Source organism: Neoarius graeffei, chromosome 14 (genome assembly GCF_027579695.1).
Source record: "Neoarius graeffei isolate fNeoGra1 chromosome 14, fNeoGra1.pri, whole genome shotgun sequence".
Lineage (NCBI taxonomy): Eukaryota > Metazoa > Chordata > Actinopteri > Siluriformes > Ariidae > Neoarius > Neoarius graeffei.
Window position 1 is genome coordinate 46,948,420 of NC_083582.1, and position 16,551 is coordinate 46,964,970.

Here is a 16,551-nt window from a genome sequence, read left to right on the forward strand (position 1 = left end):
CGCACACACACACACTTCCTTCTAGCATTTGGTGGTGTTTGTGTCTCGAGTAACAAAAGTTTCTTTAACTGCTGTGTGAGACCACAATGTGAAGTGGTGTGTTTGTTTTTTATTTATTTATTTTTAAAACCACCAGTCAAAATCTCAATGCAGGTGATGTGTAATTAAATTGACCTGTATGAAATGGCATACCCGTAAATGGAAAAGTTCAGATTTTCAGGCCCACCAGTTTGTACTAGTGAACACTGAATGCATTTAAAGGAGAACTGAAGTCATTTTTAAATTTTGCTTTATTTCTTAATTAGCGTGTTATTCAATTACGTTTTCGGTTTTAGTAACCTTTAGGGCTGTAACGATACACCCAACTCACGATTCGATTCGTATCGCGATTTTTGACCCACAATTCGATACACCCACGATTATTTTTTTTAAATGTTTTTTTTAAAGTAGTAAATTTGACTTATTAACATTTACTTACTTACATTAACTATTTAATAACAAATAATTCAGACCACTGCAGAGAATGAGTAATATGTATGCAAAAATGAACAAATGTATATCCAAAGATTGTTTTATTTCTCAAAATAATACTGTTGAGCCGGAAGCTCTGTTTTTTTTCAGTTCTGAAAAAGTCATTTTTCCAAATCGTGTAAATCCGTTAAGATTTTTTTTGGGGGGGGTGGCTCTCTCACTGTCTTGCTCATTGGGCCAATGATTTTCTGTGATCGCGGAAAACAGATGGAAATTACGGAATTTTTATGGTGAAACATTGCTCGCGTGTCAAAATGTAACTGCCGCAGAAGGCTTCCGCCCAAGCAGACATGCCTTCAGTGTTGCCAGATATTGCTAACGTTTTCCACCCCAAAATATGTTCAAAACCAGCCAAAAAGCACCTAAACCCGCCCAATCTGGCAACACTGCATGCCTTTCCGATCAAGTGATTGTGATTGGCTTGTGGCACACCTAGCCAGCCAATGAGCTGCTTGTTTACAGATTCGCTCCCCGCGTCTCAACCAGAATGGCGACCGCTTAAAAGAAATGAATGCTCTGCCAGTGGCGAGTGTGGACGTTGCGTGACTCGCAGAAGATTGTCGCAGGTCGGCGAAAAAACGACTTGCTAATAGATATAAAAAAAAAAAAGTAATTTAAGTAAGTTTAAAATGTAATTTAAATAAAAAGTAAAGTATTCATAAATTGAAGTTTGGAAGTGCCTCTGTTTTTGGGCTGAGGAGAAGTTTGAAAGGGTGTACCGCGATTCTGCCTTCTTGTATCGCGACATGGATCGTGGCTCTGCGTATCGCGATTTTGATACGCATATTGTTACAGCCCTAGTAACCTTATATCGTGACTCGTATCGGCGACTAATTACAATTAAACATTATACTTATCGGCCTATTTGGTTTTTAGCCGTGTTTGAATTTGGTTCGTTTGGTCCACGGCAGGTGTCACTTATCTGTACGATCTTCACGTGACTTGTGCGAGACTTCGAAATGTGAAGTCAGCCAGACCACAACTAGGTGCAAAACACGTACTTGGCATCTTGTCACATTTATTCCACCAAATGAACTGTTTTCCAGACGAAATATTGCACAAAAACAAGTTTAAATGACAATTACTGCCTACTTTTTTTTTTTCAAACTTTCCTGATTGCTATCAAAACAAACAAACTTCCGGCTTGATCACGTCAGCATTTGAAAGAGGGCGCATTGAAAACTCCTGGAATTGGAGATATAGTGACAGTGGGTGTACAGCCCCAATTAAAAAAAAAAAAGTTGGGACAGTGTGTAAAATAGAATGCAATGATTTGGAAAATCCTTTTCATCCTATTTTTGATTTAATACAGTACAAACACAAGATATTTAATGTTCAAACTGGAAACTTTTATTGGTTTTGTGTATACATTCTGAATTTGATGCCTGCAATGCATTCCAAAAAAGCTGGGACTGGGCAACAAAAGACTGGGAAAGTTGTGGAATGGTTTTTAAAAAAACAAACAAAAAAACCCCCACCTGTTTGCAGGTTAATTGGAAAGGCTCAGTCATTCGTAAGCAAGGATGGGCTGAGTTTCGCCACTTTCTGAAAGATTACGTAATAGTCCAACAGTTTGTCAGTGTACAATTGCAAGGATTTAGAGATTTCACAATTTGCAATTCATAATATCAAAAGACTTGGAGAATCCAGGGAAATCTCTGCATGTAAGGGGCAAGGTCAAAAGCCAACATTGAATGCCTGTGACCTTTGATCCCTCAGGTTGTACTGCCTTAAAAACACACAGTTGTATAAAGGAAATTACTACATGGGTTCAGGAACATTTTGGAAAACCGTTGTTGTGTGGGTTTTTTTTGTTTTGTTTGGAAACCCAGTTCATCCGCGACATCTACCATGCAAAGTGAAAGCCGAATATCAAGAACATACAGAAATACTGCCAAATTCTCTTTGCTTGAGCTCATCTGAGATGGAAGTGGAAAAGTATGCTGTGGTCTTAGTCCACATTTTGAATTATCTTTGGAAATCATGGACATTGTGTCTTCTCCGCTAAAGAGAAGGACCATCCAGATTGGGCTCATAAAATTCAAAAGCCAGCATCTGTGGTGGTATGGGGTGTGTTGGTGTCCATGACATGGGTAACTTGCACATCTGTGATGGCTACGTTAATATTGAAAGGTATGTACAGGTTTTTGAGCAACATGTGCTGCATCCAGATAGCATCTTTCATGGACATCCCTGCTTATTCCTGCAAGACTATGCCAAGCTACGTTCTACGTGTGTTACAGCACTGCAGCTTTGTAGTAAGAGTGTGGGTGCTAAACTGGCCTGCCTCCCATTTGAAAATGTGTGGTGTATTTTATGAAGTGCAAAATTACAACGGAAACCCCGGTCTGTTGAGCAACTGAAGTCGTATATCGAGCAAGGACAGGAAAGAATTTCCTGTTCAAAACTTCAACACTTGGTGATCTCAGTTCCCAAATGTTTACTGGGTGTTAAAAGGAAAGGTGATGGAACGCAGTAGTAAACATGCACCTGTTTCAATTTTTTTGCACCGTGTTGCAGGCATCAAATTTAAAATGAGTGTATATTTACAAAAACAAAGTTTCAGTTTGAACAGTAAGTATCTTGTCTCTGTATTAAATTAAATAGGGGTAAAAAGATTTGCAGGTCATTGTAATGTCTCTTATTTACGTTTTAGTGTCCCAACTTGTTTGGAATCTGGTTTGTATTAAAATGGAATGAGTCCTGTCTAGGAAATTGCTATCATCTTAAATATTTGTCTGGTGCTCTGTGATGTTAAAGGAACAGTCCACTGTATTTCCATAATGAAATATGCTCTTATCTGAATTGAGACGAGCTGCTCCGTACCTCTCCGAGCTTTGCGCGACCTCTGTCAGTCAGACGCGCTGTCATTCCTGTTAGCGATGTAGCTAGGCTCAGTATGGCCAACGGTATTTTTTGGGGCTGTAGTTAGATGCGGCCAAACTCTTCCGCGTTTTTCCTGTTTACATAGGTTTATATGACCAGTGACATGAAACAAGTTCAGTTACACAAATTGAAACGTAGCAATTTTCTATGCTATGGAAAGTCCGCACTATGACAGGCGTACTAACACCTTCTGCGCGCTTCGGCAGCGCATTGGTATCAATGCGCTGCCGAAGCGCGCAGAAGGTGTTAGTACGCCTGTCATAGTGCGGACTTTCCATAGCATAGAAAATTGCTACGTTTCAATTTGTGTAACTGAACTTGTTTCATGTCACTGGTCATATAAACCTATGTAAACAGGAAAAACGCGGAAGAGTTTGGTCGCATCTAACTACAGCCCCAAAAATACCGTTGGCCATACTGAGCCTAGCTACATTGCTAACAGGAGTGACAGCGCGCCTGACTGACTGGGAGGTCGCGCAAAGCTCGGAGAGGTACGGAGCAGCTCGTCTCCATTCAGATAAGAGCATATTTCATTATGGAAATACGGTGGACTGTTCCTTTAAGGTGTCTTTAAGCTATAGTTGTGTAACTTTGTCATTATATTAAAAAAAAAAAATAATCCCCATCTCTCTTACCTTTTGTGTGTGCGTGCGCTCCACCCTGTGATTCCAGATGGGGATGATGGGAGGTGCAGGCACCTATGGAGGTCCTTATAATCCAAATGCAAGTCAGAGTAGTGGAGGGCTTGCCCCGCAGCTCCTGAACAAATCAGGTTTGCCCAACAGCTTGACCCAATTCAGCATGGACAAAAAAACCCAGCCCATGGCAGGCATGCCGTCCATGGTGAGTAGATTGATATATAATTTTTTATTTTTTTTATGTTTAAACATAAGGGTGATTTTCTGCGATCATGGGAAGAACGTACAATTGCTTGTCGAAAACAGGCTTTTGTCAGTATCTGGTTTCAAAACCCAAGAAAGTCTATCCACACAGCTATACAGTGAGGTGGAGTGTGGGGTTATTTTTAACCCCCCCCCCCCCCCACCCCCCCACCCCCCCCCCAAAAAAAAAATTTGAATCTTGCTGTTGACAAGCTGATTTACAGACTGTCAACATTCTGCTATGTTGTTACTGATGTGAGGGCTTATGATCTGTATGCATACTGATTGGATTAAAAAAAAAGACATCCGGGGGTTATAAGCGGGAACACCTCACCCCGGAAAATGCAAAGCAGCTCACAATGCTGATGTACAGCGGTGATATTGAGGCTCGGTTTGGGTGAATCCTGCTGAAGTGGTCTCCCGTCTGTTTCTTCATCAATTATCGGTTCATATTCATTGCTATTTCTGTGACTTGAGTACTTTGTGAATTTATGGTGACATTTTTTTTCATTTTGATGTCTTTCAGTGGAGTTAATACCATACATTTCTTCAACTTTTTCCTCTTGTGCTCCCAATTTGAACCTGAATGTCTAATAATTATGTAGAAATGGATTTCAGTACTCCAAAATGGTTACCGTTACATGGAAACTCCCCTGCCCCCATTACAAAAAAAGGCCATTTTTTTAAAAAAATGGAAAATCCTTTAAATCTAAATAAATTGCTTCCACTAATTTTATTTTGTATTAAGTTATTTCCTACATGTCACCTTCTGTACAAGTCTTGACATGGGCTAGAAAAACTGACCATGTCTTCTATTTGGCCTGGTGTGTCTGACAAATGACAGTGATGACTAGAAAATCCTTGCTCTTTATCATAATTAAAATTTTAAACATCAATACATTAAGGGCCCGTTTACACAAGGACGCTGTCGGGTAAAAACGATTAAATATTTTATCGGAAGTGCCTTTCGTCTACATGGGGACGGCGTTTTCGAGGCTGAAAAACGGAAAAAATTGAAAACATCTTCCAGAGTGGATAAGTTAAAAACAGCCCCCGTTACATATCCGTCTAAACTACCCAATACGCGAAACTCTGCTTGGATCTGCTTATGTCGGGTACGCGTTTACGTCATAGTAAGAGCATGTGTGGCAGCAGGGGCGTGGTCAAGTGCCGGTCTGTGACAGGAGGGTGGAGTCAGGGAAGGTAAGTGGCAGAATCACTACACCTGATGTCAATTAACCTGTTTTTGTGTGTCTTCCCAGTGACCGCGCCCTATTTAAAGAGGGAGAGCAGAGAAGCTCATCCCCAAGCTAGATGCCGGTTGCGTGTGTGGCTGTTGGTTTAAAAATATTGTTAGACTGAAAAGTGTGGCAATAAAGCCTATTTGTAAACCTGATCTCTGTCCTGCCGTCCTCTGTGCTCCACCCACTCGTATAGAACGGCTACAGCATGTCTGATTACATCGATCCAACGGACCTTCAAGCTGCTCTGGCAACCTCACGAGTAGCCATAGCCAGAGTAGTCAAAGTTTTCGCGGCGCAGATGTGCAGATCAGACAAGACGGAAGACGTTGCGCATGCGTGCAGACATAGCGGAGGTCTTTCACAGCACCACCTAGCCGCCTGGCATGCACATCCAATTGAATTCCACACATTTATGCGTCACCGTATAGACGCAGATTTCCTCCTTGAAAACGGTCGTGTAGACGCGGAAAAAAGTGAGAACGAAAACGGACTTTTGCGTTTTTGTTTCAGACCGTCCCCGTGTAAAGTGGGCCTAAGAATCTGACTACTGTTTTTGCATCTGTCTTACAACATATGAACATGGATGTAACACTAAAGCTTTAATAGGTATTTAAACTCTGTTTAAAAAAAATAATAATCTTGAAACCTGCATCTTTCCCATTGTCTCTCAGGCTTCCCAACAGTCAACAGCCGGTGGGGCTGCAGGGATGGCACCTAATGCCCAGGGAGGGGTTGGTCCGTCATCAGCCACGTCAGTAGGAGCAGGAGTTCCTCCAACAGCTGACCCTGAAAAGCGTAAACTCATACAGCAGCAGCTGGTTCTCCTGCTTCATGCTCACAAATGCCAGCGGCGGGAGCAAGCTAATGGGGAGATACGACCATGCAACCTGCCCCACTGCCGCACTATGAAGAACGTCCTCAACCACATGACGCACTGTCAGGCTGGCAAATCCTGCCAGGGTAAGTTGAATGAGGGCTAGGCATGAATTGAGTGTGCTTGTAAGTACAATGTAGACTTCTGGAATATTGAATTTTTACTTTTGAAAAAGTTTTATTGTCCAGTTTCATTGTCTAGAAGATAAACCTTACAGTGAAAAACAAGCATTTCCAAGTTCAAACTATTTCAACTTTAGAAAGCGTAGGGGAGGGAATATTAATATTGCCAGTTATGCTGGCAGTGGTGGTAATTAAAAATTCAACTGGACTGTGGATTCTGCAGTAATGAGACCTTAACAGTAACATAAAGGTACATTTTTTATTATATATATATATATATATATATATAATATTTTTTTTTTTTTTTGGGGGGGGGCATTAACCACCACAAATAACATTATTTGTAAAGTGTCAGATCTGACACTTAGTTGTAGGCCTCTGGCTTAATTTAATTTTTTTTGCAGTGCTGAAATGGCACTTTTTTTTTTTCCCTTTAAAGGATATGGGACATGAAACATAAAAGCACACTATATCAGTTTCTTTCCATTAAAAATATGAATTAATTGCATCAACAAATACAAAATCATCTATTAAATTCAGCAAAATCGTTATATTCGTGATGATTATATGGCATTTCTGCTCGACTTCCGATATGCATTTTTTTGCAACCGGAAGAGCCGCTGTCACGTGATCATACGTCACAAAAACTTTCGGGCACAGCACAAGCGGGTAGATGAATGGAGAAGTGGATGACAAGAAAATTGTTTTTATAGTCTTTAAAGTACATTGGACATCATGGTGTATTGTGCTGCTTATGGTTGCAATAATTCCAATGGGAAATGCCCTGGAGTAAGTTTTTTTTTTTGCATTCCCCAAGGACCCGAAGCTGAGGAAAGTGTGGGCTCACCTGCGCATGCACAGTAGGCTTCGCGCATGCGCAGTAGGCTTGGTAGGACAACTTTACAGAACACCTGTTGAAAAAAAACTTTGCACCTACTGTTTCCCACAAACTGTATTCGGACCATTTCACTGAGGATTCTTTCAACATTAATACTCAGGTACTGAGTGATATTAATTCATGAAACAGGAAGTATAAGGATGAGAAAAAAACAGTTTAAATCGGAAAGCCGCGCACACCTGCGCCAGGCTGCACAAATGCGCGCAGCTTCCCGACCCAAACCGCCTCTCTCTCATCCTTACACCTCATGCTCCATGAACCAACATTGCTATATATATATAAAATTTTAAATCGGATCTGCGTGATTCAGCCGTGAAAAAGGCAAAAAGGCGGCATCCGCCGAAAGGCGCGCTGTTTGCATCCCTGCACGGAGGCCAGGAGACAGGGCAGGAATATTTTTGTTGATATGAGTGATCTGGTGCGATTTCGCGACCCCCCCCCCCCCCCGCCCCCTGTTGAAGACCTCTGCGCTAAGCGACTGAAAGCCGAGGTAAGGATTAGTATTATAATTTTGGGTGTATCGATTATTGATTATCATAATTCTGACTCGTTTCGCCATTTTGAATGTTTTCATCTCGGACTCTGGAAGCATTGTATCTCAATCAATCTCGAAAAATATCAGCAAAAAAAAAACTAGCTTGCAACGGACTTTAGCTAGATCTATGCTGAACTTTCAATGTATGATACAAAAATAATACTTCTTTCAACAGATCATTAGCCTTTGAGCAGAATTGTTTTTAACTTACCAGGAAGTGTTATCCAGCCGACCGCTTTCAGTTTCATGAGGACTGAATGAACTCTCGGAATCATCTGACCCGTCAGAGTAAAGACAAGGTCCATGTTCATGTGAATTTCCAGCTATCGGTTCGAATTGATAGGGTCCAACTTCACATCTCTGTGAAACATCGGGAATGTCACTGTCGATGGTGTCCATTTCGGTAACCTGTTTACATTAGATTCCCAAGCGCTGGCTCCTTGGAAAGTTTTTGTGACGTCATGGGTCACGTGACCACCTAGCTCATTAATGAATCCTTGTTTTACGCTGATGTATAAAAAAACTTGAATAATGTGGTGATTTTCGCATTTTTGACGCCCTGCAGTGATTTAGATGGCATTTCTTATGTCCTTTATACATAATTATGCCCAGGTAAAAATCCATGTCCCATATCCTTTAAATTTGAGCATCTTGCAAGTAGTTGAACTAAGTGGAGCAATGCTTTTAAAAAAACAAAAAAACAAAAGCACCTTTTTAATTATCCTAAAGGGATCATCCAGCAGATTTATTCTCAACCTTATTTTAATTAAATAAAAGTAGTTGCAGATTTCAAAAGTCAAACTTTCATGTTTGGAGACCAAATAGTATTTGAGATTTTTATTATTTAAAATTTTTATTTTAATGCTAGAAGTGGTGACACATGTGCTATCAGGTAGTGGTCACTTGGAGCAACTCGGCTGTTTATATTCTGTTTACATCATAGTTTTGCTGGTTTTACAAACGTTTTACCAAATATATCAGTTTGTAAATAAGTATGCCTCATTGTGTAGCATGTAAGTGCCACAATGATGCTAAAAAGAAAAGCACAAGCTGGAACTAGACTGCATTTCCTCAGAGAAAGGGCAAAGTGTGCTTGCTCAGCTGTGGTAAAGGGTCACTGATGAACTGCATCAGACATGAGACCTCATGCTGCAAAATATTTTTGTATATGATCTAGATCAAGTGTGTGTATGGATGCGTGCTCTAAAAGCTCTGTTTAAAATGGCTCAATTCGCAGCTTTGTGGTCTAAAATCCCTTTTTAAAAAAAAAAAATGATCTGCTGGTTCTAAGTAAATTAACAGTGTGGTGTGGTTTAAAGCAGAAATTTTAGGCTACGTTTACATTAGACCGTATCTGTCTCGTTTTCTTCGCGGATGCACTGTCCGTTTACATTAAACCACCTGGAAACGCCGGGAAATGGGAATCCGCCAGCGTCCACGTATTCAATCTAGATCGTATCTGGTCCGGTGCTGTGTAAACATTGAGATACGCTGTGCTGAGCTCTAGCTGGCGTCCTCATTGGACAACGTCACTGTGACATCCACCTTCCTGATTCGCTGGCGTTGGTCATGTGACGCGACTGCTGAAAAACGGCGCAGACTTCCGCCTTGTATCACCTTTCATTAAAGAGTATAAAAGTATGAAAATACTGCAAATACTGATGCAAATACTGCCCATTGTGTAGTTATGATTGTCTTTAGGCTTGCCATCCTTCCACTTGCAAGTGGTAAGTGATATGCGCTGGGATCACACACACAGCGGCTCAGTCCCGAAAACACTGCTAGTGCGCTTCACTCGCGCGCTCTGTGAGCTGCGCAGGGCCGGAGTGCGCACCCTCCAGAGGGCACTCGCTGTTCAGGGCGGAGTGATTTGGAGCGCAGGATGCCTGCGGAGCCGAGCGTATCTGTGTATTGGTATTGTTGTGTGCACGCGAATCGTGTATTGGTGTTGCTGTGTGCACACTAATCGTTTTAAAAACGTTAATCTGATGATCCGCTGATACGGTCTAATGTAAACATGGGCTTAGTGTGAAGCATGAAATGACAGGTTTTTCTCCTGAAACTCCATTCATTTGAATGGGGGAGAGATGAAAGGAAGTGAATGGTGGGGGGGGGGAGGCATGAGCGAAAAGTTGAGTGCAGGTCAGAACCGATTACATGTATGTGTTGGGAGTTGAACCAGTTTAAACCATGATTTTAGAGTGTGCAGCCACACACACGCTACACACTATTTGTAGATCATGTAAAAAATGTTTTGCAGTGTGAGGTCTCATGTCTGTAGTTTGTTGGTGACCCTTTGCCACAGCTGAGCAAGCACCCTGCCTTTTCTCTGAGGAAATGCAGTCTAGTTCCAGCTTGTGCTTTTCTTTTTAGCATCACTGTGGCATTTTTTTTATGCTACACAATGAAGCATACTCAGTAAAAATTGTTGTAAAACTAGCAAAACTATGATATAAACACAATATAAACAGCTGAGTTGCTCCAAGTGACCACTACCTGACGACATTGCGTACGTCACCACCGCAGGAAGCCTGTATGGCATTTTAAAGAGAACTCCTTTTTCTCCAACACTATTTGGTCTCTGAAAATGAAATTATTATTATTATTATTATTTTTAATAAATCTGTGACTACTTAAAGCAAGTGAGAATAAATCTGCTGGAGGATCCCCTTAATATGGGCTATATTTTCAGCCATCATTTTGAGTTTCTTTTAGGTGATTTTTAAGTGCATGTGACTTGCTGGCGGACAAGGGGGGGATAGATGTGTGTATATATAAACTGATTATAGGGCTTAAATCCAGCTGGCTTAATTATTTGTGTTTGGGGGTTGTGAGGTTTTCTTTTGGATAGCTGCTTTATTCTGATTTCAGGTAAAAATTGTTTTATATGTCCACTTGAATACAGATGATTCAAGCCATCAGGTTATTAGGATGCATGTAAATGCATTTTCACCACTGATTTTATATTCAGTGGCAAATATTTTCTATATTTGTTGCATATGTGGAGACAGTCTCCATAGTTTTTTCCCCTGAGCATGCTTGAGCACCGCTATTTTGTGCGTGCAGAGCCCATGTAATTAAGATGAATGCATCAACCTTTTTTTAAAATGATGGTTTTGACTGTACGGTGTCCGTACATGCGTGTAACCACCACAGGGAACCTGACTGTTAGTGCATGACAGTGCATCTCAAACACTTGACCACCAAACAACAATTTGTATCTTTTATTTACATAAGAGAGATGGATTTTTATTCCAGACTTATTTTTAATTCGCGTTTAAATAAATACACACACACACACACACACACACACACACAGTCTATATATGGTGTTCTTTACAGACCCATTTTGCGGAAAATATTCATGACACTTTTTCATATAAAACTAGTTAAGTTTTATTAATCCACTAGCTTGTTGGACAGTTGAGTTTATCATGTAAAGGCGGTAGATGGGTGTAACAGGGTTCCCGCAGGTCCTTAAAAAGTCTTAAATACAACTTTCAGTTTTCAAGGCCTAAAAACGTCTTAAATTGTTTGGAATGACTGGAATTTTCGAAAGGGAGGTATTAAATGTAATATTGGACTGAACGAGTGAAATGTCTCCATCCGGTTTGGGGTACTTTTTTAACCTTAATTTTAAAAGTGACCAGTGTACCTTTTGGGGGCAGCATTGGTTCTGTGCGTTCCGTAGCTCAAGAACAAACGTTAGGAGGCTACTGGAAGCGGTGTGGTGTGGTGGTTGTGAAGAGTGAGAGATGCGCGGGTAGCTTACGCGGCCGCTAGAAAGCGTTGATAATTATGGGAAGATGTCTGTTTAATGACAAGTGGTTGGGGGATGACAGATACCCCCAAAATAAGGAGAAGAATCGTTTGCGATAAGCGCTGGATCGCACAAATGTTTGCGATAACGCAGCGCTGGGGACACGGCGGACTGGGAAACCGGTTTTTCACGGACACGAGGCGCGTGTGTGTTAGAGGTCAAGCACTCCGGAGTGAAACGCAGGGGGGTTCGCACATGCGCACAAGAATCAGGTGGAAAATGGGACTTGTAGGACATAATACTAATAATGATTAGCATTTATTTTTTTTTACATAATTAACATTGTTTATTGTCTCATCTCATCTCTAGCCGCTTTATCCTGTTCTACAGGGTCGCAGGCAAGCACGACTTTGCTTCAGCTGTTTGCATGTCTAACAGTTGCCATTGATGCACCCTGTTGTTCACCAATTGTGTGCATTATTCTTAGTTAGTAAAAAAACTATTGCAGAAAACCGTTTTAAGTTGTTGTATTTATCATTTTCTTTGCCATGGTACGGTCTTAATTTTTCCATTTAGAGGTCTTGAGAAGGTCTTAAAAGTCTTTAAATTTGTACTTGAAAAATGTGCAGATACCCTGGTGTAAGTGAAGAAAGAGTTTTACTGAAAACACAGTAGCAAACAGGGACAAAAGCAGAGTCAAAAAAACGGGCAGTGATGGAGCGAGGCACAGACAGGATATTGAAGATAATGCAAGACTTAGTCCAAACATGTTCAAAACCAGAAAAACGATACAAAATGCAAGGCTTTTGCAAAGTCTGTGTTATGGAGTCCTTATGTATAGGCTGTGATTTGAGCTCTGATCAATAACTGGTACATGCTAATTGGCCCTAATGGTGTGCGTACGCTTCGCAATCTGCGGCTGCGCACTTGGAGCTCCAACGCACATGGATGTGACGGATGTAACCAGACAACCGTGATCCATCAAGTTTGATATTTGATCGTAACTATATTGTAATGATGAAAGCGCTGGTTTGCTGCTGTCCACCAGGCACCCAGCAGAGTCACACCATAATAAATGTCCTGGTGTTTCTGGTGCAAGGCATGCAGTGTCAAAGGAATAAATATGTATTCGTCACTGTGATTCGTATCTCACTAATTGGTATCGCTGTCATAAGACAATGCAGCAGTTTATTGAAGTGCAATACACTACACAATTCGATGGTTTATATGCTATAATAATATTTTGTTCAGGTTGACTTTGTGCCCTTGCAAATATTTTGCTCATACTCATCATGAACTCTGCTTTTAGGCAGTCTACAGTATATTGCATAAATTAACCAAATATTTCTCACTCTAATTTCCAGTGGCACACTGTGCCTCATCACGACAGATCATCTCCCATTGGAAGAACTGTACACGGCATGACTGTCCTGTGTGTTTGCCACTGAAGAATGCAGGAGATAAGAGGAATCAACAGTGTGAGTGTCCGTCTTTTTTTTTTTTTTTTCCTCCTTCACCAGCTGCTGCTTTCTCTGTGCTAGGTGACTGGTATGATGTACATTAGTCTTGTACCACATTACTTGATTTGGAATTGATTTAAAATATGAGAATGCAAAATGTTCTTTGTGTTGGTAAATATTTTTACTACAATTTCTGCCATGCAGTTTAATCAAACATCTACCCCTGTCTGCCCCAACCACAGCCCTACTAAGCACTGCTAATGTGGGCTTAGGTACCGCTTTGGGTACTGCATCAGGTGGCCCACACAATGCTCCCAATCTTAACACTCCGGGTCAGATAGACCCCAGCTCTATTGAGCGAGCCTATGCAGCTCTGGGACTTACCTACCAGGCTAGCCAGGCACCCTCTCAGCCTGCCCAACAAACATCTAGACCACTCAACACTATGGGTAAGTGTACCTAACGAAGACTGCAAATTGATTTGTTTTAATCTCTCTTGCAGAATGGTTAACTGTTAGTAAGCTGTTTAGCTTATTAATTGTGTGGTGTGAATCATATACTGCACTTTTCTTTTCCAGGTGGGAATCCAATGGGTGTGAATGTGGCTGGACACCAACAGCCCCAGTCTCAACCAGCTAACCTTCTTCAAGATCCTATGCTACATGTCAGCATGAATGCTCAAAAGTAAGCAAAGCAAGCAGGTTCCCAATATCTCATAATTCTAGAAACCTGTCACCTTTAAATTCCACTACATTCTACTAAATATTTTGACATGCATGCGTAAAGACATTTGTTCCATCCCTCTTTCTTTTAGTCTGTTGAATGATAGTGGTGTTGGCAGTATGGGCTCACTACCTGTGGCCAGTTCAGCTGCTAGTGCTGGCATGAGAAAGAGTTGGCATGAGGACATCACCCAGGATCTACGCAACCATCTCGTCCACAAACTGTATGCATTGCTTCATAATTAGTGTTTTGATATGGGGTGGACAGTTCATTCATTGTTTAGATAGCCCACCTGAAAGTGACTAGGCTAATAGCCACAATGTATGGTGAGGGTGTTGGCTGGATAAGTGCAGTAATCCAGGCTAAGGGAAATGAAGTGTATATACATTCTTGGAGCAAAGATAACTTTTGTTAACTTGGCCTCTTCTCAAAAGTTTGATATATAACGTTGTGTTTGTACCCTTGACAAAAAGTCAGAAAGTTGTTTCTGCTTGTCTTGAAACAGCGTCCAGGCCATTTTCCCTACCCCAGATCCAGCTGCACTGAAGGACCGGCGCATGGAGAATCTAGTGGCTTATGCTCGTAAAGTAGAGGGAGACATGTATGAATCTGCAAACAACAGGGTAGGAGTTCTTCCATCAGCCTTGTCGACTGTGTTGTCTGGCATTTTTCATTTTCTTAGTCATGGTCTTCTCTTGTAAGAGGGTTTTTATTTGTTTTTGTCTTGATCCACTCTGTAGGCAGAGTACTACCACTTGTTAGCAGAGAAGATCTACAAGATACAGAAGGAACTAGAAGAGAAGCGCCGGATGAGGTTGCAGAAACAGGGTATGATGCCCACTCCGCCTGGAATGCCTCCGACTGGGATGCAGCAGGGATCCCCTAGCATGGGGCAGCAAGGACCACCAACAGGACTACCCCCCAGTGAGTAGGATAGTCACCAGTGGTTACTGGAATGCAGAGAGCATGCATGGCTTGAAGTTTGCAGTATGCCCATAGACTATACCCGTTATGAGGAGAACAATACAGTTCCTATGCTGAGGTTTCATTAGTTTGCACTTTGGTATTGTCAAATGAAGCCTAATCAATTCTTGGTTCTCTCTGCAGATGGCCCTCTATCTGATCAAACGATGGTGCGGCCTGCTGGACCAAACCCAATGGTTAACAGGATGCAGAACCCTGCTGGTCTGTGCATTAGATGCTCAGTGTTGTCAGTCAGTGCGTTTACATGCACATAGAGAAAATCGAATTTCTGCCGTTGCTCGTCTGAAATCAAAGTTCTAAATGGCATGTAAACACCTTAGCTCGGCTGAAATTGAACCAAACTTGATTTCTCGCAATCGAGCTACACGACCTAGATTATGCGATTTCTGCCGAGCTACTTGGTGCACGTATACCCTATCGAGCTACGTATTCGATCTACTTACTTCAGCACTGCCCCTTCTGGAAGTGACGAGTGACGAGACCACAAGCGGGGAAACACAACAGCCTCGGTCGGCATGACACTTCACCTTAGCCGCCCACTTTATTAGGAACACTGTTCGTACATACAAACTACAAACACTCTTCTTAGAGTTTATTTTATTTTTAAAAGGGACAGTGTACAAATTAAACATTATCCTTGTGGTAAGGACAGATGTCTGTACCAGGTTATAGCAGTACATGCTAATTTCCGCCTGTAGTCCCTTTGTTTATACTCTTGAATAGCTCTTCATGACGACAACCGGAAGTGTACCAACACGATAGGACGTGTAGCGCCACCTGTGGCTCGGGTGCACAATGCACCTCAATAGCTCGATTTCACAGTATGCATGTAGGATTGGATTTCTCTGGCACCCCTGCTTGGGACCCTTTGCTCGATTACCGACAGCAGCTCGATTTGGATGCGCCTGTAAACGTACTGAATGTTTTTCTTCTCAGTACTGAATGTTATAACTAAGTTCTCTTATTTTAAATGGTTCTCTTTTGGGATAGGAATGAGTCCATTTAATCAAATGCCCAGGGGTCAGAGATCCACTCCTCCTCTTCCGCTTGGTACGCCCCTCAACCAGGTGAGTAAAGTACCCATTTGCCTGTACTAGCCATCTTCAAATTACAGATCGGTCTTGAAACCTATCAGGCCTGTTTCAGAACAATGATTAATACACAACAGTAAGAATTGTCTGTGAAAGCCCTTTGTCTTTTTGTTCCGTATCTAGAAACTAATGGTACTCAAGCATGTTAAATGCTTATAGCTATTTCACATGTACTACTTTACTCGCGTTTCCTCCCAGTTTGTCACTTGCTAATTCCCACCTACTAGCCATTTTGCCACCTACAAAGTTGGGTAAGGGCTAGCGTGTGTTTTCTGAGTCACATGAGGGAGGGCCCAATGGATACAGGCAAGAATATCCTCTTTAGAGAGCATGGCTGATCATTCTTTCTTGGATTCCTAGTTGCTGAGGGCTGTGGCATTGTTGGGATTCATACAGTGGTGCTTGAAAGTTTGTGAAACCTTTAGAATTTTCTATATTTCTGCATAAATATGACCTAAAACATCAGATTTTCACACAAGTCCTAAAAGTAGATGGAGAACCCAGTTAAACAAATGAGACAAAAATATTATACTTGGTCGTTTATTTATTGAGGAAAATTATC

The 16,551-nt window shown here is 41.5% G+C and overlaps 1 protein-coding gene across 1 annotated transcript in view; it reads left to right on the plus strand.

The window, feature by feature from the left end:
- The window catches only part of ep300a (E1A binding protein p300 a), a 57,438-nt gene that overhangs the window by 3,597 nt on the left and 37,290 nt on the right, over positions 1-16,551 (plus strand). The window contains exons 3-12 of the mRNA XM_060939817.1: positions 4,090-4,260; positions 6,214-6,502; positions 13,096-13,209; positions 13,434-13,640; positions 13,770-13,875; positions 14,006-14,137; positions 14,420-14,537; positions 14,655-14,838; positions 15,022-15,099; positions 15,889-15,965. Coding sequence (XP_060795800.1) covers positions 4,090-4,260; positions 6,214-6,502; positions 13,096-13,209; positions 13,434-13,640; positions 13,770-13,875; positions 14,006-14,137; positions 14,420-14,537; positions 14,655-14,838; positions 15,022-15,099; positions 15,889-15,965 — 1,476 coding nt within the window. The remainder of the gene's footprint in view (positions 1-4,089; positions 4,261-6,213; positions 6,503-13,095; positions 13,210-13,433; positions 13,641-13,769; positions 13,876-14,005; positions 14,138-14,419; positions 14,538-14,654; positions 14,839-15,021; positions 15,100-15,888; positions 15,966-16,551) is intronic.